Source organism: Cynocephalus volans, chromosome 6 (assembly GCF_027409185.1).
Source record: "Cynocephalus volans isolate mCynVol1 chromosome 6, mCynVol1.pri, whole genome shotgun sequence".
In the NCBI taxonomy this organism is placed as follows: Eukaryota; Metazoa; Chordata; class Mammalia; order Dermoptera; family Cynocephalidae; genus Cynocephalus; species Cynocephalus volans.
Window position 1 is genome coordinate 33,698,518 of NC_084465.1, and position 16,988 is coordinate 33,715,505.

The 16,988-nt window shown below is 34.4% G+C and overlaps 1 protein-coding gene across 1 annotated transcript in view; it reads right to left on the reverse strand.

The window, feature by feature from the left end:
- The window catches only part of PTPRZ1 (protein tyrosine phosphatase receptor type Z1), a 132,867-nt gene that overhangs the window by 34,803 nt on the left and 81,076 nt on the right, over positions 1-16,988 (reverse strand). The window contains exons 11-13 of the mRNA XM_063101031.1: positions 16,664-16,710; positions 7,670-11,252; positions 2,310-2,454 (exon numbers count right to left, since the gene is read on the reverse strand). Of these exons, the coding sequence (XP_062957101.1) occupies positions 2,310-2,454; positions 7,670-11,252; positions 16,664-16,710 (3,775 nt within the window). The remainder of the gene's footprint in view (positions 1-2,309; positions 2,455-7,669; positions 11,253-16,663; positions 16,711-16,988) is intronic.

Here is a 16,988-nt window from a genome sequence, read left to right on the forward strand (position 1 = left end):
TAAATGAGACACTGATTTTCAAATTTTCAAAAAATACACTTGAAATATTAAGTAACAGAGATTAAGAGACTCATTCTAATTACAGTCGTCCCTTGGTATCTGCAGGGAATTGGTTCTAGGACCCCCATTGGATACCAAATTCCACAGATGCTCCAGTTCCTTATATAAAATGGCATAGTGTCTGCATATAGCCTGTGCACACTCTCCTGTATACATGAAATAATCCCTAGATTATTAATACAGTGTAAATGCTATGTAAATAGTTGCTATGCTTTATTTTTTTACTTGTATTATTTTCATTGTTGTATTGCATTTTTTATTGTTATTTTCTTCCCAATATTTTTGATATACAGGTGGTTGAATCCAAGGATGCAAAATATGCAGATACAGAGAGCAGATTGTATTTCAATCTTATAAATATAAACCATCAGACATCTTTTTGTAACTTTTTACTAGCACTATTTAGTATAAAATAGAATTTGATTTTCCATCTTATTTAAAAAAATTTTTAACACCGATTCCCATTCATTTGAAAAATTGGTTTGGCAGGGAAAATCAGATCAGACAGAAACCAGTGACAGAAACCAGTTACAGGAACAAAGATGATTTTAATGTGCTAAGAAGTTTGGTCAACAAGTCCAGTGGGGAGAAAAGCAATATAAATTCTTGTTGAACAAACATTAATGGATTATGTACTCTATTCAAAGCACTTTGCTGAGCACATAATCTTCTGTAAAAAGAGTCATTGGCAATTATGAGAATCACTAGGTTACTGACTGAAGAAAGCAGCTTTGTTTGCATCCTGTTAGGACAAAATAGACTCCTAATCCATGTAGGCGAACAGAGGCACGACCTGTTCTCCACAGTCTGCAGTCTACTCTGTTCTGTAAAGGAAGTTGGATATGAAATACAGTTGATCATGGAAACATTCTGCCTTTGTCAATCAATGTCCAACTACAAACAGCTACCTGCTCCAGGCCTCACTGTTTCCAGCACTACCAGCTCATTCCTACTTTCCAAGTCTTCTTGCCTGCTGTTCCCCTGCCTGGAATGTCTTCTTTTATCTCTACTTTTTGAATCCTATGCAGCTCATACCCTACATTTTATTTTACATTTACCTTGCCCATTCTAGCATATCAAGATCACTTGTTTTCTGACCACTCTTAGCATTAGATTTCAACTGTTATGCGTACAGTTTTGTGTACTGTTTTACACATTTTTAAAGTAAAATCCTTTCTCCCCAATAAGTACAAATTTCCTGAAAACAGTGACTCTCGTTCATTCATCCACTCATTTTTGTTATTTCCCAATAATAGTTAACATGAAATTAGGTACATGGGAAATAAATACAGTAAGTGTTTTGCAGTAAACTGACAGAATATATTTTGGGAGAACTCACAAAGAGTGGTGATATGAACTTACAGAATGATGTTGCTAAATAAGAAGGAATCAATTACAGTTTTCTTAACAAAATTCTCTTTTAAAACAAAAGTATAAAGTGCTAAACTATGCCCCTTTTTGGTTTACAGAGATGATTCCTTATATCATCATAAAGTCCTTCTTTTCCAACAGGCACAATTATACTAACTTATGTTGTGCCTCTGGTAAATTTTCTAACTTGCTGTGTGTTCTGCTTGCTACAGGACAAGAAGCTTATGATGGGTGCAATTACCCTTGTCCTTTAAAGGTTTTCATGGATTCTTGAAAAAAGTGAAGCTGTATTTCATCCTCAAAGCAAATTATAGAGAATTTAAAATACCCATGAATCTTAAAAGTCATTAACTTTATTCTTAATTATATGTATATTTTAACTCCTTAATTTGTGCGTGGGTTATCATTTTTTATCAGTATAAACAGTTGATATGCACATTGTACAAACCCCACTGTCATTAAAAGAAAAGCCAATATTTTTTACTATATCAAAAAGTTATGTTTTCCTAAATAATAACTTTCAAAATTATAACAACTGGTGAAAAGCTTAGATTTATGTTAAATGCTCTAATAATGTTTGAATGTTAATTAGATTAGTGTAAACATACAACTGTCAAAATGCCGTATTAACTATTAACTGAAGTCACAGTTCCTCCATTTTACCTTCAATTATTTGATTTAAGTATGACGATTGATCAATCCTTTTATTATTGTGTCTTTGGATTCACAAATTCTCCTTATTCATAGTTACTTGAATAAATTAATGGCAGCTCTCAAGTGAAAGGAATTTTGAATATGCTTTGATGACCTTTCAGATGACATACATGCAAAATCTGAGCTTTATAAATTAAAATTTCCAAAACAAGCACTCAACTTACCTCCAGTAGATGAGAATACCCACAAGAACCACTAGACAGATAAAAGTCAGGGCTGACACGATCACAAGGGGTATAACTGCCTTCTTCTCGGATTCCAACCCCTCAGCTAGACCAATACGAGACTCATGGCTACTATTACTGGCCTCTGTAGTCGGAGAAAATTGAGAGAGTTGATATTTGAACAGAAGGAAAAGTTACAATACTTTTAAACTGATTAATTGCAACCTTCATTTCGGTTACTTACCTTTAAAATTTTGACTCTATGATGTAAAGAATGTCAATGATTATAAGCCAATTTAAGAAAAACAAAATTTAAAAAGTAAGGCAGGTTATTAGAACTGAAGAACTACAATATACCAACAGAGATTAGCACCCAGATATGGGTGCTGTGGCAAGAAGAGAGAGAGCATAGCACTGCCTTGAAAAGCCTGCTAAAAAGGAAATAAAGTACTAAAATAAGAAAACTCCTCAGTTTTTAAATAAAATGAACAGAAAAAGCAATGCTATTTATGAATCACCATATATATTAATTTTGTGAAATCAATTTAAATGGAACTATTTTTAACCCTGCTATTAGGTAAATAATTAGGAGCAATTAATAATTTCATGAAGAAAAATTTTTGAATAACCCTCTTACATTAGAATAACTTTCAATCCAGTAAACTATTTAATTTTAAATGGAGGTTAGTTTTAAAGTACTCTTCTTAATCACTTTTTTCCTAAAACAAATATAAATACTATTGCATGTGAATTGAAGAAATACACAGATCTAATTAGTTCTTTTCAAATACGCAAGTATAAACAATGCAAAAGTCCAAATTCAGTCCTTGTTTTAATTTTGAAAGACAGCAAATGACTATTTTTGTGAACAGTCAGGTACATTATTGCACTAGCACTCTGAAAATCACTGTGACTGGAGATATCCTTCCAAGTTGTTAAAGAGTTTCAGAATAGTTAATGTTAGTGGCCAGTAACAACTCTTCCCCTGGGAGTTGAGGTGTGTTCAGTGGGAAATCAAGATGACTGAGCATGAGAATTGTTTCTAAAATGATGATGTGCTGACAGTGTTGCAAAGTGAGAGCCCTTATCTTGCTTACTTGCAGAAGTTCTGAAAGAACTAAACTTAAGTTCCCCATAGAAGCCCACATGCTTCCTACATGCTTGGCACATCTCATGCTTTTATACTAAGTGTCTATTACTGATACGAGACAGAGAGAATCAATTTAACTTAAAATATTTTAAAATAAGAAATTCGAGACTAATACAGAGACAGTCCCCGACTTACTATGGTTTGACTTAACGATTTTTTGACTTTACAATGGTGCAAAAGTGGAGATGCATATTGTGATATGTGATAACTTATTCAACAATTACGTGAGATATTCAACACTCTATTATAAAGTAGGTTTTGTGTTAGATGATTTTGCCCAACTACAGGCTAATGTAAGTGTGAGCATGTTTAAGATAGGCTAGACTAAGCTATGATATTTGGTAGTTTAGCTGTATGAGGGGTCTTCAAAAAGTTCATGAAAAGATTCATATTATCTTTTTATTCTATTTTTCCATGAACTTTTTGAAGTACTCTCATATTAAATGCATTTTTGACTTAATGATATTTTTAATTTACCCTGGGTTTATCAGGAAGTAACTCCATTGTAAGCAGAGGAGCATCTGTAAATGCATATATACCACATTAAAATACATCTAATTAAAGTGAATTTAAGATTTAAAATAATAACTTTCTTCTAAAACTAGGGCTGATGAAAGAAAAGGCCAAGCACTTAATCCACTCATACAGGAAATGTATCAAAGAAATATAATGGATACCCACATTTCCAAGATGTTTGTTCTTATGATTTTGAATGCATTTGCTAAAAAAGAGTGGAATTCAAAGGGGTGACTAAAAATCATAAAACACTATAAAAGGTGAAAATAAGTCAACTCACCCTCGAGCTGTAGTTAATATTCTTGTGAGAAAAGCCCAAGCTTCAATTTTTCTTATATCAGTCATGTGCTGTGGCCATTCATTCCTTATTGTGTGAAGATTCATCTAGATGACTAATCTGATAGTGAGTGTACTGAACATTTCCTTATAAAATTTAGGAGAGCATCTTGTTTTATATACTTGTCCTCACATTTACCCTATTGTAACTATAGTTACCTAAATGAAAAGTAAATTGGTGGATAATAAATGAAATAATCCACTTAGCAAAATCCCTGGTCCTAGTAATTACAAGTGGTGGTTAATACTATTACCAATATCGGTCATTCTTGAGGTGTGTTTCCCAGAACAGCTGCATCTGCATCACCTGTAACTTGTAAGAAACGCAAATTTGGGGCCCAACCCACATCATACCAAATCATCTGAATCAGAAACTACGGGTAAGGCTCAGCAATCTGTGTTTTGACAAGTCCTGCAGGTGGTTCTGATCCACATTAAAATTTGAGAACCAATGATGTACATTAATGTATGTACAAAGTAAGCTTATATTATTACGCTGATTTTTAATGACCACAAATTTTCATAGCAACATGTATATGTGTGTATATATAGAAAAATATATATCTCATGTGCACAGATGTTAATGAGATATGTATGAACACATATGTGATAAATATGTAAGATATATAACAAAAAATATGTAACATACACCATATGCACTATATATACATGCACTATATACATACATGCACACACATATAGGCTTTTTCACAAATTCTTTGAGAGATCTGATCTTAAACCCTTTAACTGAGAAGTTAGAATAATAATTCTAGTGTAATTACATAGTATGAAACCCAGGTCTTTTATACAAGATGGGATATCACACAAAAATACACAATCAGCTGGTTACTTTGTATACTATAATGAGGAACAACTAGTTGCATTAATTTTATTTTCACTTAGTTGAGGCTAAAATATCTGTTCTGATATGATTCAGTAGTGCATGTGAGTAACCTAAATGATAAGACAAGAATCAACTAATAGACAATAAGGAAATAAAGAACTTAAAATTAATATTTTAAAATGTTTTGAGAATAAAATAATATAATTCTGTCATTACAACTTAAGCATTATATATATTTTATTGTCCTTAATCACAAAAGCATAGTCTCTAAGGAACAGACACCAATAACATGTTTCCAGGCTCAGTTTTGTATTTACTCCTTATGTGAGCTGGATCAAGTAATCTAGTATCTTTGGGTCTTGCATTAAAAAGTGCAGGTACTAATATTTGCCTTATCTGTATTATTTTGAGGAACACATCTTGTAAATTGCTCTACATTCTAGAAATACATCATACAATTACAAGTTTCAGAACTAGTCTATATGCATTTGATAAAGGGGCATATTCAATTATTGGATAAGACAGACTACATATGATTTTTTACAGATATAGATTTAAATACAAGCAAGAATTTTTCCCTAATCTTGTTTGATCCTATTTACTTCATTAAATATGTTACTTGATGATGCTAGATATTATGTTCACATTGTTTTCTTTTCATTAGTGGGAGAACATACTCTTAATAATTAAATATGTCTAACGAGTGCATTGAAGAGAAACTTGCTAAGTTTTAGTCAATAATTCTAGGTTCAGTATTTTGCTGTATATATAGTCTTTCTATAACAGTATAATTTAGCAAAAACATATAGATGTCATTACTTAGTAAGATGGAAAAATTGATGAATTCCTATTTTCCTTTAAAATAAATTCAATAAAAAATTTAAAAAACAAGTACTATAATTGAGGACAGATAATTTATATATAACACTAATGAATATAGTGACCTACAGATTCATTATTCATTTTCACATATCAGAGTTTAAGTGCTTAAATTGAAATGCAATGTTAAATAGGTTTCAAGTCAGAATACAAAATTGATGCTGCACTGAAGAAAAAATATACAAGTAGGGCCGGCCCTGTGGCTCACTCGGGAGAGTGTGACGCTGGTAGCGCTGAGACCGCAGGTTTGGATCCTATATAGAGATGGCCAGTGCACTCACTGGCTGAGAGTGGTGCAGACCACGCCGTGCCCCGTGCCGAGGGTTGCGATCCCCTTAGCGGTCAGGGGGAAAAAAAAAATATATATATATATATATTATATATATATTTATATATATATATATTATATATATATTTATTTATATATATATATAATATATATATACACACACACACACACACAACTAATTCAAGGGATGAAAATAACAAAGAGGAAACATATCTTAAAGAGATTGATGTTTATGTTCTGGATTATGAATATTCACTTTTATGCAGTAAAAGTGCAAGATGTTATATTTGCCTATCTTTTGACTTACTGTTAAGATTTACATTTTTCATTGTTAATTTAAATAATACTTTAAAGTTTAATGAAAGCAAATTATAAAAATTCTTATGATCAATTGAATGAAATTCAGTTCATTTCAATTCAAACTCATATACTTAATGGAATTAAACTTTCCTTTTTTCCTGGCACTTAAAGCAGACATCTGTATTATACATGCTGCAGGTAACCTGCTCTAAGAAACATCTGGCCAATAAACTAATTAGCATAAAACACATTAACAAACGAAATGCATTTCCACAGAAAATTTTCTAGTGTTTTACATCTTGTCATACAATACCTATACATACTATGCATATTAATGCCCATTATTTAACTTAGAAAGTTGTATAACAGCAAGCACAGAGTAAAATGTGTTTTGTTGGTTCACACTGCCCTCTTTAGGCAACACTAAGGTAATCAAAAAAAGACACTTTAAAAATTAAAACTTTTTTTTTAACTTTACATTAGTTCTCAAAACTTAGCAACAGAATTTTTCTTTTTAAATCTCCCCAAGCTGATGTGGATGTGCAAATTATCTAATTCCTTTCTATGGGGTGCGATCAGAGAAAGGTGCTTATATTATGGTACTATCAGATTTTGTAATTCATTTTATAATTCAATAGAATTAGTTTGCAACTTTTTTAGAATGAAAGTATGAAAATTAAAATCATCTAAATGTAGCACACTCCAATAATATCATTTAAAAAGCAATACACTAAATATGTATTATGCACATATAATTGCTCCCACACATAATAGGCACCCTGTAGAATATGAAATATTGACAATAAATAAAAATTGTTTTATCTATTTTAAAAATAAAGGACCAAAACATGTTAAATGTTCATTTAAAGTAATGAATAAAATCTTACTTTAAAAAAACTGTAAATTGATATGATGAATGTTTTGATTAAAAAAAGAGAGGACGAGCCATTTTACCAAATTTCTATCTTTTCATGATTTTCTATTTTACTTTTAGAGCAAGAAAATCACCATGCCTCAACAATCTATCCTTTTCATCCATAACTAACCTGCCTCTGAAACGTTGAACACTTCTGAATGCCCGCTAGTAACAGACGGTGTTGAGGTTCGTGGGGATCCAGGAGTTATTTCTGAGTCACCTGCTTCCAGGACCCCATCAACATCTCTTTCATTAACGTCTGGAAAACTGAAATCTGTGGACGTCTCGTTATCATTAAGGCTATCTGAGGTACCTTGCCCTGATCCACTCTCTTCGTCACTTGTCAGAACTGCCCATGCCTTAGATTCTGAGGTGGGAGGAAGCAGGGCACTACCAGTCTGAATGTCATTTTCCTCTTTTCCATCACTGTGCTTTTGGGGTAGTGCATTTATTGGTGGTAATTTATCAGTCAAACTGTCCATATAAGTTTGACTGTCTGAGGTTACACCTGTCACTTTATTTCCTTCTTCAGAATTCTCAGACAGTGAATATGAGATTGGGTTATCCTGATCCACAAGACTGTTTTCCTGGATGTCTGAATCATTCATTACCTTTTCCTGTGATTCTCTATAGAATGAGCATGACATACACTTATTTATTGGAAAGCCATCACTACCTCTGTTATCATAATCGTCATCATCATAAATATCATCACCATCTTCACCACCACCCACTAAATCAGCATCAGATCTGGCACTATGAGTCAGCTTAGAAGGTGCTTCAGAGGGAAACAGAAACTTGGTTGTGGTTACAGAACCATCTTTGCTAGGAGAAACAGCCATAGTGGAAACATAACTATTTCCTAAAGGAACAGAATGACCAGTAGACACAAGTGTATCAGAAACAACTGTTGGAATACCAGCAAGTACCTCATCTGCAACAGAACTTTTGGTGGAGGTGAAAATTTCATCTAAATATATAAACTTATTTATAAGTGTATTCAGTGGTTCATCAATCGATAAAACAGGAGTAGCAAATGCATGCCTTCCTTTTGTGGGGAAGGCCTGGTTAATCTCCAAATTGGCAGTTTGGAACAACTCGTCATTACTGTACAAAGAAGGTGCCACTTGCTGGGAACTTTCACTTTTAAGCAAAAGTGGTTCAAAATATTTCTCACTTGTATAAGACATGATTAAACCTTGAAGTGAAGCAGAGTGCATATTAGAAGTAGGCGATTCATCAAAAACTGGTACAGATGTAGGGTGCAGCATGTTTTCACTTGAAGCAGAATTTGATGTCATGAGATGCAATACTGTAGAACTAATTTTATCAACCTCGGGGGTTTCAACCAATATTGGATCACTAGGCACAGCTGGAAGAGCAGTTTTAAGCAAGATGTCAACATCAGAAGCCTGAAAGGAAGGTTGCAGCAATACTTCAGTATTAAAAGAAGCTGAGGCCTCATAAAATAAGAGCTGAGTTGAAGGAGATAAAATTTCACTAGCAGCAGGGTCAGAGGATGCTGGCTCTGAGTTTGCACTAAGCACAGGTTTAAGTGAAGTGTCACCAAATGCTTGAGATACAGTATATACTGGATGAACCAAAAAGTTATTTTCTGTAACTTGACTAATATCATGATCAATAACCTTAGTGATGGTATAAGCAAGAGACCCTGGAAACATGCCCTTTGTGCTAGAAATGGAAACAGAGGCTTCTGGCAAAGATGCATTCAACTTATTTATGTTATCATACATGTTGGGCATGACTGTGCTTTCAGAATGATAAACTATCTCACTGAAAGAAATTTGCAGTTCAGTCTCATTTCCATATATTATTTCACTTTTAGAAAGCGACTTATTATCATCACTGAACACAGATGTTGTGTATGTAAATTCAGCTACAGAAACAGGTGAAGAAATGTTAAGGGCTGTCAGCCCATCTGTGTCAGGTACAAGAAACTCACTATCAGAGGAGGTTCCAGACCACTCCCCATCACCCGAGAGGGCACGAGTAGGCTGCAGTAATGATGCAGTTGGGGTTATTAATGAAGACTTAGGCATGAAGATATGGCTGGGGCTGCTAAATATAGAACTCTGATATGATACATCAACGGAATCATACACAGGGATTGCAGAACTGTAAGAAACAGTGAAAATGTGTTGGGAGCCCTCATTATTAGACAGGGCATGAGAAGATTCAGGCCCTGAAGAACGTGCATGCATCGCAACATCACTGCTGGATGGCTCAACTTGAGAAAACATAAGCGTTTTATAAAGGACACCAGATTCACTACCAAATTCCAATGTCTCTGAAGTAGCATGAGTAGTGGGCTGATGGGACACCACATCAGGATATTGAGCAAGGCTGGGTTCTAATAGCAAATCACTGCCAGCCACTGGCAGAGAAGCATGCGGGGACACCTTATCACTGTCAGCAGCTGAAGTAACTTGCAGAAGGATTTGAGAAACTGTATGCAGATGGCGAAACAATTCACTACTGGAGGAAGCAGAGGAAAATGGAAGCAAAGGTGCACCATCATAGGAAGACAGGATGGATTCAAATGACACACCGACACTGGGAAATACAGGCGCAGCATGCAAGGCCGAATCACTACTTGAAGCAGCAGGGGTAGTGTTGAGGATCTGATTGTCAAGCAACAAAGGGGTGACTAGAGGAAAGACTTCACTACTGTAGGAAGGTTGAAGAGGTGTCTCACCATTGTATACCGGTTGGGTTGTCAGCGAGTGTACCATGTTGACAGTAGGGACCAAATCATGTTGTCCAGAGGATGGAGTAAAAGCGTGAGGTGTTACCTCTGTTGGGAAGTAAGCAAAGGTAGAATAATGTGGCATTTCCATATCTGTGACTGAGGGACCCTGTGACACAACTGGACCTGGAGAAAAGGATTCGGTTGTCTTAAATTCATCAATATGCATCTCAGTGTAATTAGTTTGGAGAAAGCTGTCTCTCCCTGATCCAGCATCGGGCTGTGTTGTCACATCTGTAGAGGTAGGAAGCCACACATTTCCATCAACAGAAGGATCCTTTAGAGATTCTTCTGAACCCGATGAGGCTGAATCTTCTGAAGCATTTTTCATAGATTCTCGTATAAGGACATCATATGTGATTGCCTCTGTGTTTTCTGAAGAAAATATATACCCATGAGACATGTTCTCAAAGATGAGTGGCATAGCAGAAGTTGCAGGACTGGAACCTGAAGAGTCATCAGCTCCAGTATCGATCTTGAAACTGCTCAATAAACTCTCTTCCTCACTGATATCAGTAGATACCTCTGGATATTCTGTTATAGAAACTGTGTTTACAGATCCTGCAGTCCCAGACAAGTTCATCTGTGGGAATCTAAGAACCGTTTTAGAGCCATCATTTAAAGAGGCTGAAGTAGCTTGCACAGTGTGAGGTGGCAGTTCAGTCACAGACTGAGAAGTCAAGGAAATATCTTTTTCTGTGGCCAGTTCACTGAATGGTTGGGAAGTGGAATGTAAGAATGCATTGGGAACATCACCCTTTCCAGAAAATTCACTTCCTCTCATTGGGGATCGGTTAGTCTTGGCCTCATTGTATTTAGTCCCTATGTGGTTGTAGTGTGTTGTGGTGGAAATCTGGGGTTCCTTTCTCCTTATTTGGTTTGTGGTACTGTCTCTTCCAGGATTCACAATAGCGTCTTCTTCAATATCTTTTTCCTCTTCTTCCTCCTTTGAAAAGAAAACAAGATTTAATGGAACGTAAGGAAATAAGAGAAAAACAAAATCTTAATAATATCTTATGCTGCATTATACTGCTAATCCTCATTTTTGGGTCCTGGGAACTTTTTATCTTCATAAAGCACCACTCTATGGAACCCATGCCTCTATTCTATAACCTCTGCCATCCACCCACTAGAATGAGTAATTAAACTTAATGTAAACACCTTATTTATGGCTGCCTTTATTTTAATCCTATGAGAGGAAGTAATTAAATTAATAGATTCCACAGCTTTAAAAGGCAGACACATTGTAGTTGCATTTACTTATTGAAAGTGTTATTTAACATGGTAAAATGTTTTTATGTTTCTTTGTTCAGTTCCTAAGGCAGCAAGCTAAATAGCAATTGGTTTGTTATAATATGAAATGGCAATAAAACTATTTATCTCAAAGACCAAAGCAGTTGGTATTCAGAATATTTCATTGTATAGTCTCAGAATAAATCATAATTTTTAAGTCATCACAAGAGGAGGATTTAGGACAGACAGAGGTGTTTGTCTTTGTTTTCCTTTTGTTTTTAATACTTTTCACTTGAGATGTAAGTGGATATATTAAAGGCAACTTATGAAAATATAATTCTAGTATTAGTCATTTAATTTTATGTTTCTTTTAGAATCATCATTCACGAGACTGAGTCTTCCATGCGCATGTAGTCAGTGTAATGGCTCAGGAGTGTTCCGGCTAGAAATCAACCAAGATCCATGGGTGCGCACATGTGTGTATGTGTGTGTCTGTGTGTGTCTGTGTGTGTGTGTGTGTGTGTGTGTGTGTGTGTGTATAAAACTGGGCATGTTATAGCATGTCTAATCACATGTTTAGAAAACTAAATTACCAAAGGTATCAAGATATGATTTTTTTTAGTCCATGTGGGACTTCGTACCCAACAATCTGTCAGAATTGTCATCTATTAGATTATTTATTATCTTTTGAGGCCATGTCCCTTACAAGAAGAAAAAAGTGACGGTACAAATTTGTCAGTGAGAACTTGGCCAGTATCAGTAGAGTCTGAATCTTAAACCATGTGTGCTCATGGGCATGTGTCTTGTATACATGGGAAGCTGCACTGCATGAAACACAAGCTTCCCAGTGTATCGGCCACATCATTATTTGGAGCTTAATTATTTGGTGGGTTGTATAGTATTTTCTGAGGCATCTGTGACAATTTTAAGAAGTAATCAGCTTAATCTAATTTTTAAAAATTTTTTTGGTGGCTGGCCAGTACAGGGATTGAACCGTGGACCTTACTGTTATCAGCACCACACTCTAGCACACTGAGAACTGGCCAACCCAACTTTATCTAAATTGTATTAAATGCTAAAAATAGTTACTCTCTTAGATTCCCTAGACAAATTTCCTTACTGGTGGTCAGTTTTTCTTTATGAAATTATTATTATGAAAATATTCTCCTAATCTAGAAACCTAAAAACCTCATACAATAGGAAATAAGAATAATTTGCCTTGACTTACTTTTGGTGACAATATATTGGTGCCATATGTCTCTTCTTTCCTTAGAAGTTCTCACAAACATTTGTTTTATAATCTGATCCAGAGTTTGGCAGAGGATCAACATTAAGCTTAGCAGTATGGAATTTCTAACTCCTCATTTTGCAAATCTGAATATTTACATAGTTTTCTGGTATCACTCTATTCTTTCTTTTACATACATTTATTTACATAGATAAACATTTATATATACACCTATTCACACTCTTACAGAAATATACGTTTATATGTTTTCATATACCTCAGTCCACTCTAAATCCCTCCTCGACTGATAGCCTTCCTGTTTACAGAGAAAAAAAAGCCACCAGACAAAAACACACCTCTTCCTAAACATTAAAAACACAGACCAACCATTGTGGTTTTCATGTGCATTTCCCAGATGATTAGTGATGTGGAAATTTTTTCATACACATGTTGGCCATTTATATGTCTCCTTTTAATGACCCTCATTCCTTCCATCCTGTTGTAATTGAAGAGTTGTTGTTTCCCTTCCTTTCTAAGGCTAATTTCTACATCTGTATTTTAAATCTATTCCCTACCATCTTCTTGGGAATTGAACACAATTGAGTATTTCCCTGTATTTTGTGTTGTCAATTTGTCTTCTCAAATTCTTAAACAGATCATTCCTATCAGCTTAAATGAACTCGGATTTCTTCTATTTAAAAGGAACATAAAGGAAAATTTCTAATTAAACTTTGAGTTATCATTCCACCTCTCTTCTCCCTTTCACAACTAAAGTTTCCAAAAGACATGTCTTCTATTTTCTCTATGTGATCTAATAATCTCTATTGACTCCTATAATAATATTACTTTTTCTCTTCTTTGCTTATATTCCCACACAAACACACGTTATCATATCCTACCATAAGATTTGTAGATTTCTATAAAATTTTTACTAAAACATAACACTCACTACTCACCTCTTCTGTTAGATATCTTTGGGAAAAAACTATATGCACATCACACACATATCCCTTCTATTGCTTTCTTTTCTAGTATATTTTAAATTTTATGAGGTTCAGATACTTCTCAGAATGTAAGGAAGGTGATGGACCACTCATTAGTCCTACCCCACCAAGTCTTACATGATCTCTATGAGGTCATACTGACTGTGCCAACATTTCAAGAATATATCATTGATGGTCTATGATTACTTTATACATATCTGACCAAAATATTTTAACAAATACTCTTTCCTATAATTTCTTATAAAGTTATTGTGAATCTCTCTTCTGCTACAGTTCTGATCTGTGTCACACTTATCTTTTACAATTTCCATTAAAAAAAAAATGTTAGTGTGAAGCCTTGATCATGTTGGAGATACTTTGTCTTTCAAAGTCATATATTTCTGTTTGGAGAGGATCTAAGGAATATCCCCTAAACTATTCATTTCCATATTCTGGGCTTAAAATTCATTATAGATGCATTCCACATATTTGCCAGCCTCTGTCATTCATTCCTGCATGAAGCAATGGAAACAAAGAGTGGATGGCTGAAGCAGTGTTTTCACTGCATCTCAGAATCATGCTTCAGGAAGACACGTTACAACATGGATCTGCTCTGATTCGACACTTTATTACAATAGTTCATTTCAATAGCATGAAATACTAACAATCTGCCAAGTCAGGTTTATAAGCCCCTGCTCCTGTGCCCTTCATCTTAAATCCTCTTCTATGTGGTGGTAGCTGGCTGCCTCTTCCTCAGAAGTGCCAGTGTATTCTTGGTATTTCACAACATGTGAGCTGCTGCTTTTTTGGCACTACCACCACAGGCAAAGCCCCATAAATGCCAAATGTCATTAAGACTGCTCTTTCTCCTCCCCTTTCTCTTTTAATCACAGCCTTCCACCCACAAGAACTCACGTTAGCTTTTGATTCTACTTGGCCCTCTCAGGCGTCTTTTTGCTCAGTGAGTTGTATATTCTCCCTTTGCCTTCCCAGATCCTCTCTTCCATGTCTCCATTCTGGTAGAAAAGTGAGATTATTCCCCAGGAGGTTCTTTACTTGCCTGGTCCTCACAGGATGGCTCTGTCCCACTGTAGAGGACACAGCATCTGCTGGGCTAACTCTCTACACCTTTTCCTTTCCTTTTAGGTCTAGCTGCTTACGAGTCCCTGATATCATTAGCCCCAAATGTACAACATCATCTCTTGCTGGTTTCCATTAACCCTTCCCACACATCTGTGCATAGTCCTTTTTATTAAATTAACCTCAGTGACTCCACTTGAGTGTGACATCTGTTTCCCATTGGGACCTGGACTGATACACTGAATTGTTTTCTTGCCTCTTGCTCAGGACTACAGTAAGCCAGCCTATAGAGAAGCAATGCTCAGACATTTTCACTTTCTTCTCTAACTACTTGTGTTAGAAGATCTACTTGTGTTTGTAACATACGTAACTGGTGAGACCTGAGACCTTTGGTATTTCTGTTCTAAAGTATCACAACAAAATAAAGGTGTATTAACTAACACTTACAGCTTATTCACACAGCTAAATATTATGTTAAGTACAGTACTATAGGTTTATGTAGAAACTTACTAGTAATTAACATTGGAAAATTTTAAATAACTTTTGTAAGCTTATGCTAAAGACTGCCTTAGGTTTAAAGTCAACTGAGAAAAAAAACAAACAAACATAGAATCACGATAACAGGAATTGCAACGAAAAATAATTGATCATTCTTTGGTCATTTCTAAAAAGTTCATGATGTGTAATACATTTCACATGAAATGGAACTCAAACAGCATATCATTTATTAAATGTCACCGATTACTGGGACAAGGGCTCATTTCAGCAAATCAAACCAATGATTTGAATTAACAACACAGCATAAAAATAATGTATTTTTCCTTCCCTTAACTTGATTCTATTGACCATTTCCATTATATACATATCCACATGCACCTGTGCATGCACACACGCACACACAAAGATATCCTTAGCTGAATTTTGAAAACTCTTGTTGAAAGGCGAACTGGTCATTTTGGTAAAATTGTGTCTTTTTTGTAATATATATAAAACTGGTGAGACCTGAGGCACCCTGAGAATACCCAGAAGATATATATATCATTGAAGTAATTATACCTGTAAAAACACAACCTAATTGCTATTTATGGCTAGATAATAGCATTAGTTATTACACTTTATCAGCTCCTACACAATGTATACATATACACACATTCATACTATCATTAACAATAACACCTGGATTGAACACGTAATTTCATTTATGATGAAGAGCAAATTTGGGCTTAGGATGAGATATAAGATACATCAAACAATCATTTTTTCTCTGTTTTAAAAATTAAGATCATGTTAACATTTGTAGATATTCTCAAATACCCATTTACATGTAGGATATTGTGACAGTAATAGACACATAATATCAAAAGCCCAAACACAAATAATCAAATTAAATGGACAAATACACAATTTACACACACAATTTACATTTTGTAGCATATTTATTATGAATCCATCAATCATTTGTTAAGTTATTTATAAATAAACTGTATTAAGAACTGCTTACATATTATTTTAGTCCTTTAGAAAAATTTGAACACCGAAAAAATTCCAATTTATAGCTGTAGCTCCTATCTACAATTATTTTTAAGTTCATTGTTTCTTTCATTATCTCCAAACCTTTTATATCTGGTTTTTTTTAATGGTCAAATGTCTTCCAACTTCTTCATAAAAGAATCATGTATATCAACCACATGACTATAAGTCTTAGCCACTAACCCCACAATTAATAATGCAATGCAAACTTTTATTAATGCAACAGTATCTAAAACCTAAGTAATAATTCAAAATAGACTTTAAAATTTTAAAAACATTTGCATATAAAAATAGTTAGGATACCTTGATTATTTCTTCAGTTCCAATTAATTCAGGAAAAAGGTCAAGTTCTACAAAATTAAAAATAAAATTATTAAAACTTTTATTCAACTATTTCAGCCTTGTGGGTTTACCTTTGGATAAAAAGAGGGGAAAACAAAACAAAACAAAACAAAAACAAAAAAATTAATGTTAGTTTTGAAAATACAGAATATTCCAAAATAAAACTTTCAAATTTCAAATTTTAGTTTTCAGCATTACTTAACACTACGTTACACAACACGACATAAACTTATATATAACTTCATTGAAAACCTTGATCTCTACCTTCCCCTCTAACTCCCTTCTA